Source organism: Pteropus medius, unplaced genomic scaffold, assembly GCF_902729225.1.
Source record: "Pteropus medius unplaced genomic scaffold, Ma_sr-lr_union100, whole genome shotgun sequence".
Taxonomy (NCBI): Eukaryota; Metazoa; Chordata; class Mammalia; order Chiroptera; family Pteropodidae; genus Pteropus; species Pteropus medius.
This window is the reverse complement of record NW_024349801.1, coordinates 5,445,490-5,459,653: the sequence shown is the minus strand read 5'-3', so window position 1 is coordinate 5,459,653 and position 14,164 is coordinate 5,445,490. Positions and strand designations below refer to the sequence as shown.

Below are 14,164 nucleotides of genomic sequence, written 5' to 3'. Positions count from 1 at the left end.
AAATAATTGCCATTCTGTGGGACACATTGGTAATTATGGACTATCATGATAATACAGCTCAAAGACAGATGTAAAAATCTGTTTTAAGTAGAAGATCTTAAGCCTGTGGGGAAAAGTTAGTATCTGAAACCTTAGAGTAAAAAGATTTTAAAGTGGAGCCCATTATCTAATGAGAAGAAACAGTCCAGCCTCTGGAGTCAGAAAGACCCAGGTTCACGTGTCAGCTCAGTTATGTGACTTAAATCAGTTACCTAACCCATCTGGACCTTAATTTTCTCACCTGTGAAATGGGGATGATACTGGTTTCTCTTTGACAGGGTTGCTGGATGATTATGAGTAATACAGCTTACATTCCTAGCATAGTGTCTGCCACATGACCAGTATTGTCTGTGCTGGGTGTAATCACATGGAGGCTGTGGTTCATTTCTGTAACTGACCTGTTACTCATCACAGGCCCAGTACCATACGTACCCTATAGTAAGAGGCAAGGGGAGTTTTGCAAATTTAGTCTAATTGACAGATTCCATTGGATTCTCTGTAATGTTTTACTTTTTATAAATGGGATAAATTATTTCCTGAGTTTCCTCAATTAGAAGAAAGAGGGCATTTACTCTTCTTACAGGTGTGTGTGTGTGTGTGTGTGTTGACATTAGAATTTTGCAAATTAATTCCTTGATGTAATGCTTAAGTCTGGGACTTACCGGTCAACTGTGTTTTAGAAAAGAAAGACATTTGTTTGGTGCCTTGGATGAATGCTAACATCAAATGCATCTTTCTTTCCTAGTACACAATTTACAAGTAAAGGGAAGCTGTGTGGTCGGGCCACAGATGTATTTCAGGCACTGGCTGTGCTACCTTGTTACTGTGTAATCACAGGCAACTAGTTAACCTTTCTGACCTTCAATTTCCTTTTTGGTAAAAGAGGGGTAGTGGTGGGTACTCCTGGATTGCAAAGGATTAAGTGTAGCCAAATAACATGTAACTTGTAAAGCACTTACAGAAATGTAGAATGTGTCCATAAATTGTACCTGTCATTGTTACAAGTTTCATAATGGAATGGGGAGACCTTGTCTTGTTTTAAACTCTTTCTGAAAATAATTATTTAAAACATTTAATTTTTTAAATCAAAGATGGCATTTACAGCTCTTTTAAGACTATGAAGAAGAGTGATATCCAAGGATGAAATCTAAGGATAAGAAGCTTGTTTGTTTCTAAATGGAATAAGGGAATTCCAGTGACAAAACAGTCCCTAAACGCAGCTTCTAATGCAAATTGCAATTTAGTAGGAGGTAGTTGTTCCAAAAAGGAGTATCACTCACTGAACAGTCATCGAGCACCCACTGTGATATGTTGGGTACCGTAGTCGTTGGGGATTCAGACATGAATGAGGCTCTGTACGTGATCACCTTTATAGCTAGGATCTCAGGAACCATGCCATTACCAAGGCATGCCTAGCTGTCAGTTTAAGGAAGAAAGCCTGTATCTTTTAAAACTTAATACTGATACATTGTTTTTTAAGCTTTTTCTGTTTCTTATTAAAATAGCCCTTGTGCTTCTAAGTTATATTCCCACAGAAAGACAAATCTTGCTGTTTTGGGGAAAAATATTTATAAACATTTTTAATCATTAGATAATGTACCTGATGTTGAATGGAATGAAGCTTTAACACTGTGGCTTTTCTTTGGATATGTGGTTTATTGGAGAGGTTTTGAACACTGTCCCAGAGTAGAGCATAAGAATTAACTTCAGTATTATTCACTAGATGTCATTAACTTCTTAAATATGCTTCTTCACTCTTTCAGAGTTACTGGAGAATGTAACCCTAATACATAAACCAGTGTCATTGCAACCCCGTGGGCTGATCAATAAAGGAAACTGGTGCTACATTAATGCTGTATCCTTCTCAGATGCTGTCCCCAAGGCCGGCCAACTACAGTTTTTTCCTCCTCAGGCACATTTGACACTCAGTTAAGCTTCCATGGGGCAGCCGCCCTAAATTTCGAATCCAGAAACTCGAGTCCTTAGTCTGCCTACCTTGCTTATAAACATTGTTATTCCTGACCTCCCACCCCCACCCCAAAAGATTTGTTGACCTGGTAATTACAGAATCAGGCAAGTTTTCTTCTCATTAGAGTGGTCCCAAATAATTGGGCGGAGTTACCATTTACAAATGGCAATTTTCATTGATTTGATTATCTTGGTTGAATCAAGTGCTGTGTGTAAACTACTGATTGCACAGTAAATCCTCATGTGGATATCACAAGGCAGTTATCCCCATGGTTATTTGGTTTATTCCCTTTTATGTTTATATATCTAAGGTGCTTAGTGACCTTGGCTTATTTATTTTTATATGCTCTTATGCTTAATGTGCCTTTTGAAAATTTGAAGTATCTGTTTTATTTCCTTACGCTTCCTTTACTGCCAATATTTAGACACTGCAGGCACTGGTTGCTTGCCCCCCGATGTATCACCTGATGAAGTTCATTCCTCTGTATTCAAAAGTGCAAAGGCCTTGTACGTCAACACCCATGATAGACAGCTTGTAAGTAAGGTGCTTAAAAATGTGTTGGGGGTGGGTTTTTCCCCTCTGATAATTAGAATTCAAACAGTTTAGCAAAGTTCTTGATATCCTGCAAATGAGTCCTATAATTCTTTTTCTTTTTAATTTACTATTTGTGAGTATAAATGGAACTTAACCAGAAATGGAATTGGAAAATTGTTTATCTAAACTGTGTTCTTTAGATTCAGTTGAATATGTTTTAGTGTCACTTAAAATATACCAAAAACTTAAATAGAAAAGATTTAAGAACTCACTAGCTATTAAAGCATTAGTTACCTAAAACTTGCTATCTTCATACTAATTAATATTCTACTTAGCCATTAAGGCTCTTTAGTAAAAGTATGTCTTGTTAAGAAATGTGCTACTAAACTCTTTCCCCCCATGTTTAGTGTTCGGCTGATGAATGAGTTTACTAATATGCCAGTACCCCCAAAACCCAGACAAGGTGAGTAAAAATGAGGTTTTCTGTTGTCATTACATATTGACATCAGATGACTGAATTTAATAAATTCAGTCTTGTTGGATAAAAAAAATGTTCTTTTAAGTATACATTGCTAAACCTATGCTGTTTTCAACGTTGGGTGGGGGTGGGAGGGAGTTTTTCTGATTTTGCTTTAAGACTTCATTTTAAAATCTTGTGAAAATCTCTGTCCTATTTCCTTTGCAGCTCTTGGGGATAAAATTGTGAGGGATATCCGCCCTGGAGCTGCCTTCGAACCCACATATATTTATAGACTCCTGACAGTCATCAAGTCGAGCCTGTCTGAAAAGGTTTGGGACTACTGTAATGTAGCCAGTATGAAGTGTTGCCCTTTGCTCTGTTTTGTACCTTAACTGTTGCTTGTTCAGTGCTTGGCCCTTTCTTTAAATGCTTTGATTTGGTGGGTGTGTTCATTAGATCTAGGCTTGTTGTGGAGTCAGTTGCTTAGCTGAATTTAAAGAGTATGGTGATAATCATAATCAGAGACAACTCTTGTATCATTTACTGTGCACCAAGTACTATTGTAAGTTCCTTCCACGTATTAACTTACTTAAATCTGTAAGTAAAGTATGATGACTTTCTTCTTTCACATTTGAGAAAAGAAGTCACTATTCAAGGTCACACAGCTTATAAACGGCAGAGACTGGCTTTAGAGTCAGCTCCTTGAACCACTGTACTATGCTGCCTTTCAGGTAGAGTGCGGTGGCTGGGCCTGGGGAGATTGAGCAGCCTTCAGAGCAGTTTTTGTTGTCATCATAGTCACATGCTTTAGAACTCCTCGGGTCCTTGACGGGTACATGCAGAGCTGCTAAATTCACAGCTCCCAGTGTGAATGAGAACCCTGGGTTTGTGCAGTGAGGTGGCCTTAGACGACTAGTTCTTGTTCTTCTATTTTGTTGCAACAAAACAACTTTTAAACAACATTTTTATTAATAAAGGTAATATATATTTCTTGTATAAGATTTCAGAATTACAGAAATCATAATAAAATAAACATCCCCATTAGTGTTATCATTTAGAACTAAGTGTTTAATCTTCCCCCCCTTTTCGCCACACCCCCATCTCACCTGTCCAAAGAAAAATTCACATGATTTTGGGGGGAAATACTTTACATTAAAATTTGTTGAAAATTTAAGAGGAGGCATAGTTTGAATAGGTATTACGTTCCCTGCACGTCTCAGATAGCAATCGGTTAAGATTAACGTGATTATATTTGACCTTTTCAGGGTCGACAAGAAGATGCTGAAGAATACTTAGGGTTCATTCTAAATGGACTTCATGAGGAAATGTTAAACCTAAAGAAACTTCTCTCACCAAATAATGAAAGTAGGTCATGCTATATTTGCTACAAAAATGTGCGAGAACATTTTTTTAAGAATTATCTAAAAATAAATGTTTATATATTAAGTTGCATTTCCCCCCATTTGTAATTTGCTCTTCAAAAATTACTTATTTACTCATTAAGATAACTAGTTATTTTTATCTTGCCTATTATATGTACCATTGAGAGTGTTATATTTGGATAAATCAAAATAACTGCTGGATTCTGTAATTGTTAACATGTTGTCATTTATTTTTCTACACACACATAAAGTGTATGTACACAGTTTTCCTGAATGATTCAAAAGTAAGTTGCAGATAACAGTTTAGTTTATCCTTAATTGCTAAAGCGTGCATCTCCTGAGATAAGACTATTTTTCTACGTGACCAGCGTACCTTATCAAATTAAGAAAACTATCTGTAACTAAACAAAAATATCTACTTTCCAGACTGTCTTCAAGTTTCTCTGATTATACCGATAATGTCTTCTACAGCAGTTTATGCAAGCAGGGATCCAGTAGAGTCACACGTTTTGTGTTTGCTCTTAACATACAGCACACCCCGATTTTGGTTTTAAAAAACTGTAATTGACAAATGTGTGTAGGTGATGCATGTAGAACTTAAAAATTTTTTTTTTTTTGCTGTTCTTGTAAATAGTTGCCTAAGCAGATTATCTACTTTTCAGAACTTACTATTTCCAATGGACCCAAAAACCACTCAGTGAATGAGGAAGAGCAGGAAGAACCAGGCGAAGGAAGCGAGGAAGAATGGGAGCAAGTGGGCCCCAGAAATAAGACTTCGGTCACTCGCCAGGCGGACTTTGTTCAGACCCCAATCACTGGCATTTTTGGTGGACACATCAGGTTTATGCTTTTCTGAAATCATTTAGTATTTGCCTTTTTTCAGGGTCTTGCCATTTTGCTAAAGGTATAAGACTTGTCCCAAGAAATTTGGACTTGATGGTATCTGCCTTTACACTGCCGTGCCCTCTCTTTGCCTGGACTTCTAATGATTCTCCTGTCAGAATGCTTTCACGCTACCCATTGTGGCCTTTCTGCAGAGGGCACTGTCCCCTAGGGACTGCCACAGTGAGCTCCTTACTCAGCACCATCAACACTGCAATCCCTCAGCCCAGCTGCTCACAGCTAGGAAGGAAGAGAAAGACTGATTGACATACATGTTTTGTTAAGAGAAGAAATTTGTGTATCTGATTGGAAGAATTTTAGGCCCCGGGACCGAATGAGTTAGAAGTTAAGGGAGTGTGGAGGAAGATACTTTTGTGTAAAGGAGGTCATGTGACCTAGGCTGGAGTACCACGGCACCTCGTTTGCCCCATTCCCCTTAAACCAGCTGCTTTTTGCTCATTCACCAAATCCTTCTAAAAGGTTTTATTTATTTACATGAGAGCCCTTCAGTACCACCGTGATGTAGAATTCAGTAAAACTCATACCATTTCCAGGGAGGTTTACTCACTCACAGCCTGAAAGGACCTCATTACAGAACGATTTCCTCTCTGAAGGCCTCTCAGCAGAACCTACCACGGTGGTGTTTTAGCGAGACTCTTAGCCTTCCGTTGCCCCAAATGCTGTGTATCCAAAAGAAATAAAACCCTTTAAAGGCACTGAGAGTTAGTTCAGTCTCTCTCTGCTCTAAAACAACTTATATTGAGTACCTTTCAACAAGCTAATGAAAACCTCACAAGCTAGTCAGTAGTGCTGTAGGACTGGATTTAGAAGCCATTTGGGCCACCATGTGACCTTGAACGTCATTTCTGTGCCCTTCGCTGTGAGCTGGACTCCGAGGGACCCTTTCCATTCTGGAGACTCTCCGTGCCGGCCTGTGGTCATGCGTGCTCTGCGGAGTGCCCAGCCTCTGACTGCTGCTGCTATGACTTGTTTTTGCCAGATATGGTTTCTTGGTTTGGGCTGTGTCGGGAGAGGGAACTAGGCATCCAGGTCTGAGAACAGCAGCGAGAGGAGGCTGAATGTCCCCATTAGTCCAGCAGTCCGATGTTAGCATTCTTGGGGTACGTGCTTAGGAATGGGCGAGAAGGATGAGGGAACAGCCCACGTGGATGTAAAGAGAGCACCATATTTGTGCATAGGTGGGGAATCAGAGTTGCTTGGCCACTGATGGCCAGCATACTCAGAGATTTCACATTTGTCCAAGAATAACCAGTTAGAACATCTAGAATCCACTTTGGAGAAATTTCTAGCTTGGCCTGAATGGCTCTGCCATAGCCCCTAGCGTCAGCCTCTCTGGGCCCTTTGTGTTGAAATTGGTTGTTGATATTTCTTTTTCAAAAATGGTAAAGGAAAGATGAGGACTTGCTTCTTAAAATTTAGGAACATCTTTTTGTATAGCAGTCATCATTAAGCATGATTCTTTATTCAGACCAGTTGAAAGGTTTTCTTCTAAAATTTACCCTCTTCAAGTGGTTTTCCAGTTTTCCCAGAAAGACCAGCACCTTTCTCTACCTTTTCCCCCCGTAACACTTTTGATAAAATCCAGGCCCTGGGAGTCAAGAGGACAACTTCTTTATTTTATTTTATTTTCTTTACCGACTTTACTTACTGGTTTTCCCACTATTCCTCTTCCGAACCAAGGGAATGGCTGTCATCCCAAGCCTTGACGCTCAAAAGGAGCGTGAAGATACTTCCTAAGACCGTGTCGGGAAAGCAACGTATGAAAATTAAACCCCAAACAGAAAAACTTTTAGCTCGCTCTTTATGCATCTGCTCTGTAAAGTCTGAATACCTATCCACACCCGTTTTATTCCGTTTGTAAACTAGGTCACTCGGGCTACAGAAATAGAATTCCTTGTTGAACTCTTGGAATGTTTTCTTGCTGAGGCTAAGTGAGAGATGGGCCGAACACACAATTTTTACTCAGAAGAACTTAGAAAAAGAAAAACGAAATGAAAAACCAGCTAAGAAAACAAGGTTGAATTGGCGCCCTTCTTCTTGAGGGTGGCAGCACTGCTTCCTGGAATGTTAACTTGTTTTTTATTATACTCACCCTGCTCCTCTTCTTTGCAAATCATTTTTATAGGGGAAAATGCCATTAAAATATTCTGTTTACCTTGAGGTTTCCTCTATTTTATTAGAACAGGCTATGATACTTTGAGAGAATGAAAAGTGTCAGCATTTTGGGGCCATGGCAGGATAGTCGCATTTATGAACTGGTGCATGAAAGGATAGAGTGGAGGTGAAGGAATTTGGAAGATGAAATATATTTGCTTCCAGAGCACTCGAACTGGGAAAATTATCAACTGGTGGATTTGGTTGCTAGAAATACTTAGGAGGTGGTATTCAGCAGAATTATTTTTAAATTTAGTGTATTTTTGGCTTTTCTGTTCTCTCTGGTCTTCTGAAAGTGATATTGAATAATCTTATTTTCAATGTTTATTCCTCTTCTCCTGTTGGATAATCTTAAGAGAAAGTGGGAAGGACTGGTTTCTTAAATTTTTTGTTTTTGTTTTCAATTCTTAGGTCCGTGGTTTACCAGCAGAGTTCAAAAGAGTCTGCCACTTTGCAGCCATTTTTCACACTGCAGTTGGATATCCAGTCCGACAAGATACGTACGGTCCAGGATGCATTGGAAAGCTTGGTGGCAAGAGAATCTGTCCAAGGTTATACCACAAAAACCAAACAAGAGGTATATTCATGGTTGATCTCAAACCTTTCTACGGAGGCACTCTGGTGTGGTGGAAAGAACACAGTTGGGAATGAGGACAAGTGGATTTGAGTTCTGCCTCTTAAATCAGTTGCTTAACTTTTTTGGACTGAAAGTTTCCACAGTTTTAGATGAAATGGTTGAAACAGATGATCCTAACAACCCCTTTTAGCTCTGAATCATGTAGCACAAGGTAATGGCCTTGTGGATTATTATCCTGAGCCACATTTACTTTTCTGGCAATCTAATCATGATACTACAAAATCAGTACTACCCCTAGTGGAGGCTGAATAGCTCATTTACATTCCTGATATCATAGAGCACAATTTCATGAGATTAGTTAGGATCCAAAAGAGATTCATAACACATCTGTTTTGTGTTTGATTGTAGATCTTCAAGGACACTGAAATATAGCAAGTAATTGGGTGCCTGCTGCTCTTTGGTTTGATATGGAAAAGACAAAGCTTTTGGGTCTTCTAGACTTCAGGAGTCAAGAGAAGCCGATTATAGCTATAGTGTAGTGTGCTTGTCCCCTTAGTCAGGAGCGGTGGATGATCTGTTCTTTGAGAGCTTATTAATTCCTCTCTGGCCTGATGTGCCAGCGTGTGCTCGTTTCCTACTCTACAGTTGCTAACATCTTCTCCATTATATATCCTAGATTGCTGCGCTGAATAAAAATGTGTTGGGGATATGAGTGCAGGCTAGTTATGGGCAATACTTTTTTGAACAGTTTATAGTATTTCTATGAGGCTTGATTCAAATAATGTTGTGCAGTGGCTGCAAGGTGAACAAAGAGGCATCCCAGCCTAGAAAAGCTGTCAGCTCCTTGCGTGGCTGAGCAGGCACACCCTCGCCTTGCAGCCCATGCCTCGAGTGAAGGACAACAGAAGCTGGATGTGGAGACCTTCAGTTCATCTGGAGTCTTCTGCTTTGGATTGCTCAAGCCTCCTGGGGGATTTGCAGAAGTTAGGCCTAATCCCCCACATTCTCTGATTGCTTCTCGTGGGCGGTTTTGTTTAAGAAATAAAAGAGGTAGGAGCCAGTGACAGAATCTTGGCAGTTGGCTTTGCGAATAAGCTAAAAAGTGGTGGCAGAACTTAATGGAAGAGAGAGATAATGGACACTTGTTTTAGGGAGGTGGTTTTGTCTGGCCAGGTTGTGAACTGGGCTTTGGGGACTGCCCACTTGGCTCATTCTCTGGCAGCCATGAATCCAGAGGTGTACTCGCTGTTTTGGCCTCTGTGCCGCCCTCCCTCCTCTCTCCTCTGAGCCAGCCTTGCGGCTCTGCCCTCTCGTCCTGCCGCCGAGGCTCTCCCTGGGCCACCGGCAAAGCTCCTTCGTGATGTGTGTCTTCCTCTCTTTCGCTTCTGCTACAGTCAGACTTAGAGTTTAGGGAGGCAGTGGAGATGGGGTTGCGAATCGAGGTAGAGGTAGTCGGCCTGTTACTGGAGAGTATTAAGGAAAGATTTCTTCTAGATATTCACATTTGGAGGAAGGATTTAAGAAAGCAGTGGCATTTTGGTAGAGCCTTGAGAAGCAAAAGAACAATACTGACTGTTCCAGCTCCGTGATCACGGTGGTGTGTGGTTATCAGACAAGAGTGAGAACACTCGAGAAGCAGATGTTTGGGGAAGGAAGATTTTAGACAGCTCGCGGTATCTGTAAAGGGCAAATAACACGTTTTCTGGAATGTGATTTTTTTCTTTTAATTTACTTTTTAAAATACTGAGTTTAATTTTGTTATATTTCTAAGTCAGACTTTTTTTCTGCGGGAACATAGGATAGTTCCCACAGAAAAAAAGTCAAGGGAAATATGGGAAACATGGGAAAATATGATAGTACAAAATATTTACTATATAGAAAAGGTCTGGTTTGTTGGGCAATAAGAAAGTGTGCCTCAGTTTGTCTAGAAACCCAAAACACATTTAAGAATTTCAGATTAGCCACTTACTGAGCCGCTTGGATGCTTAAGGTCAGAATCATAGGTCACTAGCACTGAGAAGCACTCCAGAGACACTTTAGGTTCGTTCTCTCGATTTATAAGTGAGGAAACTATAGAGTCGTCATCCCCAGTTTTAACTGTCGTCACACTTTTCATTCATTCACGATTCATTTTGGATATAGAGACACTAAAATACAGACACAATGGGCATACGGAGAGGTGTGGGGAGGTTTCCACACCTGGGATCTTAGTCTAAGTGGGCACACAGGCACAGAGGGGTCTGTAAACTTAATAAGCCCAAGGAGCGATAACCACTGAGCTTACTTTCCAGAAGCCTGATACCCTTGAGATACCTTTAACCAGATATATATATCATCCTTCAAAAGCTTTCTCAACATTTTACATACTACTGTCTTTTGGATTGTTATTTTAACAAATATTTCTACCAAAAGTATTCCCATGTAAATACAGGAAGCGTCAGAGCGTTTATAAGTATAGAGAACAAATAAAGGGATTAAGTATTGCTTGTGAAGTTGCATTTTAATTAAAAGCATTCATTAGACCCACGAAAGGGCGTATTTAACTGCTAAAACTGAAACTGTTATAAAAATAATGATTAGAATAGTTTTAGGGTTATTTAAAACATCTAATTCAAGAAACACATTGACCTCGGTTTTATCAATACTAGGAGAGTTATTAAAAAAAACAAGTTAAGTATGTGATTCAAGGTACTAAGTTAGCTTTTTTTTTTGTAGTTATGCAATTTGTCATTAATGCCACAGAGCAAAGGTTCTTAACTTGAGTTCACAGATGGACTCAGGGACCCAAGGGATCCAGTGGCTTACGAGTGTATATGCATTTTTCTAAGAGAAATGACAGTGGCTTTCTAAGGATTTCAAAAGATCCTATGACCCAGGAAAGATGGAGAAGCACTGCCACATGCTTTAAGGAGTCAGCTCTCAGAGGAGGTCTCTGAGCGGAAAATTAAGATGGACTCTGCTGCTTGAAGTAAGACGGCCAGTGTGTCCTGGTGTGCTTTGTGTCGTAGGTTGAGATCAGCCGAAGAGTGACTCTGGAAAAACTTCCTCCTGTTCTCGTGCTGCACCTAAAACGATTTGTTTATGAGAAGACCGGTGGATGTCAGAAGCTTATCAAAAATATCGAATATCCTGTGGACTTGGAAATTAGTAAAGGTATTAAATATATAAGTCAGAAACGTTTATGGTGACAATACTCGTGGAAGTCGATGAGCTTGACATGTTAGCACGTCTGTAGAATGTCAAAAATGAAAGCGTTTTTCTTTCACGACTTCGTGTTTTAAATTTCTTGACTTTTAATAGACTTTATGTTAAAATTCTCATTAAAATGACTTTTGAAAAATAAAGGCAAAAATGAATAAACTGCATAATCTTACTAGATTAGAAAAATAGGTTTTGTCCATCAGAATGAGTATCATTTTTCTATAAACATTTTACAGATTAATGGTACAAAATAATTTTCCTCATGCTACATATTAACAATTGTGTGGACCAGCCTGGTTAAAAGGACTTTTTTTTAGTGAATTGAGAATGTTTCCCATAGGCCACTGGGGGTTCCTCTGACCTGGTTGCAGTGACATGAGTGTTAGATTTGTGGCACTCTGTCAGCCACAAGTCTCTGTCAGGTAACCAGGGCTCAGCGGCGTCAGCACATTCTAGTGAAAGTACCAAGTTCAAGTTGTCTTGCTAAAAGCACAGCTTGAAGAAAAACTTTCCTCGAAAGCATCAGAATTTGTGAAAAATTCTGATTTTTGTGCAACCCTGAAGCTTGAGCGGAAGCATAACAAACTAGAGGTGATTCTCAAAATATCAGGGTGTCTGAAAAACGGAAAAGAGGACATGGGACGGCACCCCCAAGTCTTGTAGAGCCCCTGGGTCCTTGTCGTCGTCCTCCTCCCTTCCCCCCTCACAGAGCGGCACTCACACTCCATGCTTTCCAGGCCAGGCGCTCAGAAACTGGTGGGTGGCTGCCTTATGTTTATGGTCGGCCTCACCTACACCCCAGGATGTTCCATTTCCTTCAGCTTAAGATTCAGACTCTGGCTCTGAATTCAGCGCCGTTCTCAGGAGCTGCCGCCTTCGGCCGATAGGCCGACTCCTGTGCTGGTTCATGGTCCGTCCTGCCTCTCACACGTCGAGCTGCTGCATTCGTAGGCAGCGTGTTTTTCTGATCCCATTTGGGGACAGGAGCAGGGGAGAATCTCCCGCGGAGAATCATATGCTGGGTTGTCCGTCCCTTTTCGCAAGGCCGTCGGGGAAGCATGGTGCACAAATGGGGTCCAGCGTCCTTGGTCTCCCCTCTTGCATCTTTGCTCGCCTCTAAATTAACCGCCTAGAAGGACCGACTTGTGTGGTTTTCTACACCGATTTCATTTTCATAACTTTTCTCGTCACGTGTGTTTTTATATCTGCCACCTCAAATACCTTCTAGAAAGAGAAATCACATAAATAAGGACAAGGAGACTTAGCTTAGGTCATGGAGGTGGGGAGTAGAGAAGGAACCATTAACGGCTGCCAAGAACAGTGCATCTCCATGCGACCTAACTCTGTGGCATCTCTGGTGCTTCTGCAGAGCAGAGAGTCCGCGTGCACTAAGGACGAGAGGCTGGTGCCTCTGGGAGAAATTTCACTCACAGAATTGAAGTTTTGCTGTCTGACTCACAGATAAGACATGTTTTCCAGGGCTATTTCGTTGTTTTTTTTTTTCTTTTAAGTAGGTACCTCTCCTCCCTCCCCCCCATTTTGTAGAACATCTGCTTTTAGGGCATTTCTAGCATGAGCTTAATAGGTTGAATATATTCCTCATATTTCTTTAATGGCTTGGTTGCTGGTTATATCTGTCACCGTATATACTGCACAGCTAATTTTCCCCATGGGTCGTTTTTTATGCAAATAAAAAGGTGGAGTTTTGTTTTATTTCCCTGGTCTGCCAGGTGGTTTACCTGAGTGGAGACCACTGTCGCCCCTGTGTGTCTATGCTACTCCGAGCCTTTCTGTAAGTGCTTTTATAGATTAGAGCTGTTGATATTTTGTTTTTCAGAACTGCTTTCTCCAGGGGTGAAAAATAAGAGTTTTAAATGCCACAGAACCTATAGACTATTTGCAGGTAAGTCTATTTGTACATTATTTCCCTATTAAAGCAATGATAGAAAGGTCGGTCCTCGGGCACAGTTTCGCAGTACCACCACTTAACACGCAGAATAGACTTCACTGTTGATGTCGCTGTGGACTGTTTAAGCAGGGAAATCATTTGAAAATGTGTGTTTAACTTAAATTTGGTACTTGGAATTTGACTGACTCTCCCCTTGGCTCTAGGCGGAGCCTAACGTAAGACCTTGTGTGACATGATTGTTTCTGTCTGAGTCAGATGAGTGAGTTTAGGCCACCAGGCTGGCAATTTGAGATTGTGACCCTTTCCCATGGGGTAGTGGTGCCTTGGAGTGGCTGTGACATCGAGTCGCCCAACTGTGTTCCACCATCTCCTCTCCATACAGTGCTGCCAGGTGTGCATGAGATGGTGGCTGCCCCGTCACGGGAACCCCCCATGGGGGTGGGGGGCAGTGGCACACCCCCATCCCAGAACTGGGGGCCCTCAGACCCCTGCTCTCTTGGCCTGGATGTCCCTGCAGTGCCGACTTGTCTTCTACACGCTCTGTGCTCCCTTCCATTCTTCCTTGCCTTTCATAGCCTGAGTCTGTTAATGCCTTTGAGGCTTTATATCTTTTTTGATAGTCGTTGTTTGCAACAATTGTTTTTGCTTTTCTGGCTGTTTTTATTAGATTCTAGCTTCTCCATCACCCTATCGTGTTGCCATTGGTGAGTCTGTTTGTAATTTAAAATAACACTACTGTGTATTGACCCTCACACATGTATTGACCTTTCTACTAGTTACCTTTTCCTTAGTATCTCATTTATTCTTCACAACTGTCCTGAGAGGTAAGCGGTGATATCCCACTTTATAAAAGAATAAACTGAAACTCTTACCCAGGAGGAACAGTCACCACTCTGTGACCTGCAGAGCAGGGCTTCAGGCTCCTCTGCCCTCAGTCCGCTCCCAGGCGTTGAGGATGCTGGATTGGGCCCTGGTCGGTGGTGAGGTCCTGGGCCACGTCAGCAGGTGTCTGGCCCAGTCAGCTCTTTCTTGCCTC

At 41.1% G+C, this 14,164-nt stretch overlaps 1 protein-coding gene across 2 annotated transcripts in view; it reads left to right on the top strand.

Annotated features, from left to right (window-relative positions):
• USP10 (ubiquitin specific peptidase 10) overlaps positions 1-14,164 on the top strand; it is a 58,711-nt gene that overhangs the window by 41,642 nt on the left and 2,905 nt on the right. For both annotated transcript variants that reach the window (XM_039888758.1, XM_039888757.1), the window contains 9 exons: positions 1,803-1,894; positions 2,433-2,542; positions 2,950-3,005; positions 3,228-3,331; positions 4,268-4,367; positions 5,047-5,224; positions 7,853-8,018; positions 11,027-11,171; positions 13,057-13,122. In XM_039888758.1, coding sequence (XP_039744692.1) covers positions 1,803-1,894; positions 2,433-2,542; positions 2,950-3,005; positions 3,228-3,331; positions 4,268-4,367; positions 5,047-5,224; positions 7,853-8,018; positions 11,027-11,171; positions 13,057-13,122 — 1,017 coding nt within the window. The remainder of the gene's footprint in view (positions 1-1,802; positions 1,895-2,432; positions 2,543-2,949; positions 3,006-3,227; positions 3,332-4,267; positions 4,368-5,046; positions 5,225-7,852; positions 8,019-11,026; positions 11,172-13,056; positions 13,123-14,164) is intronic.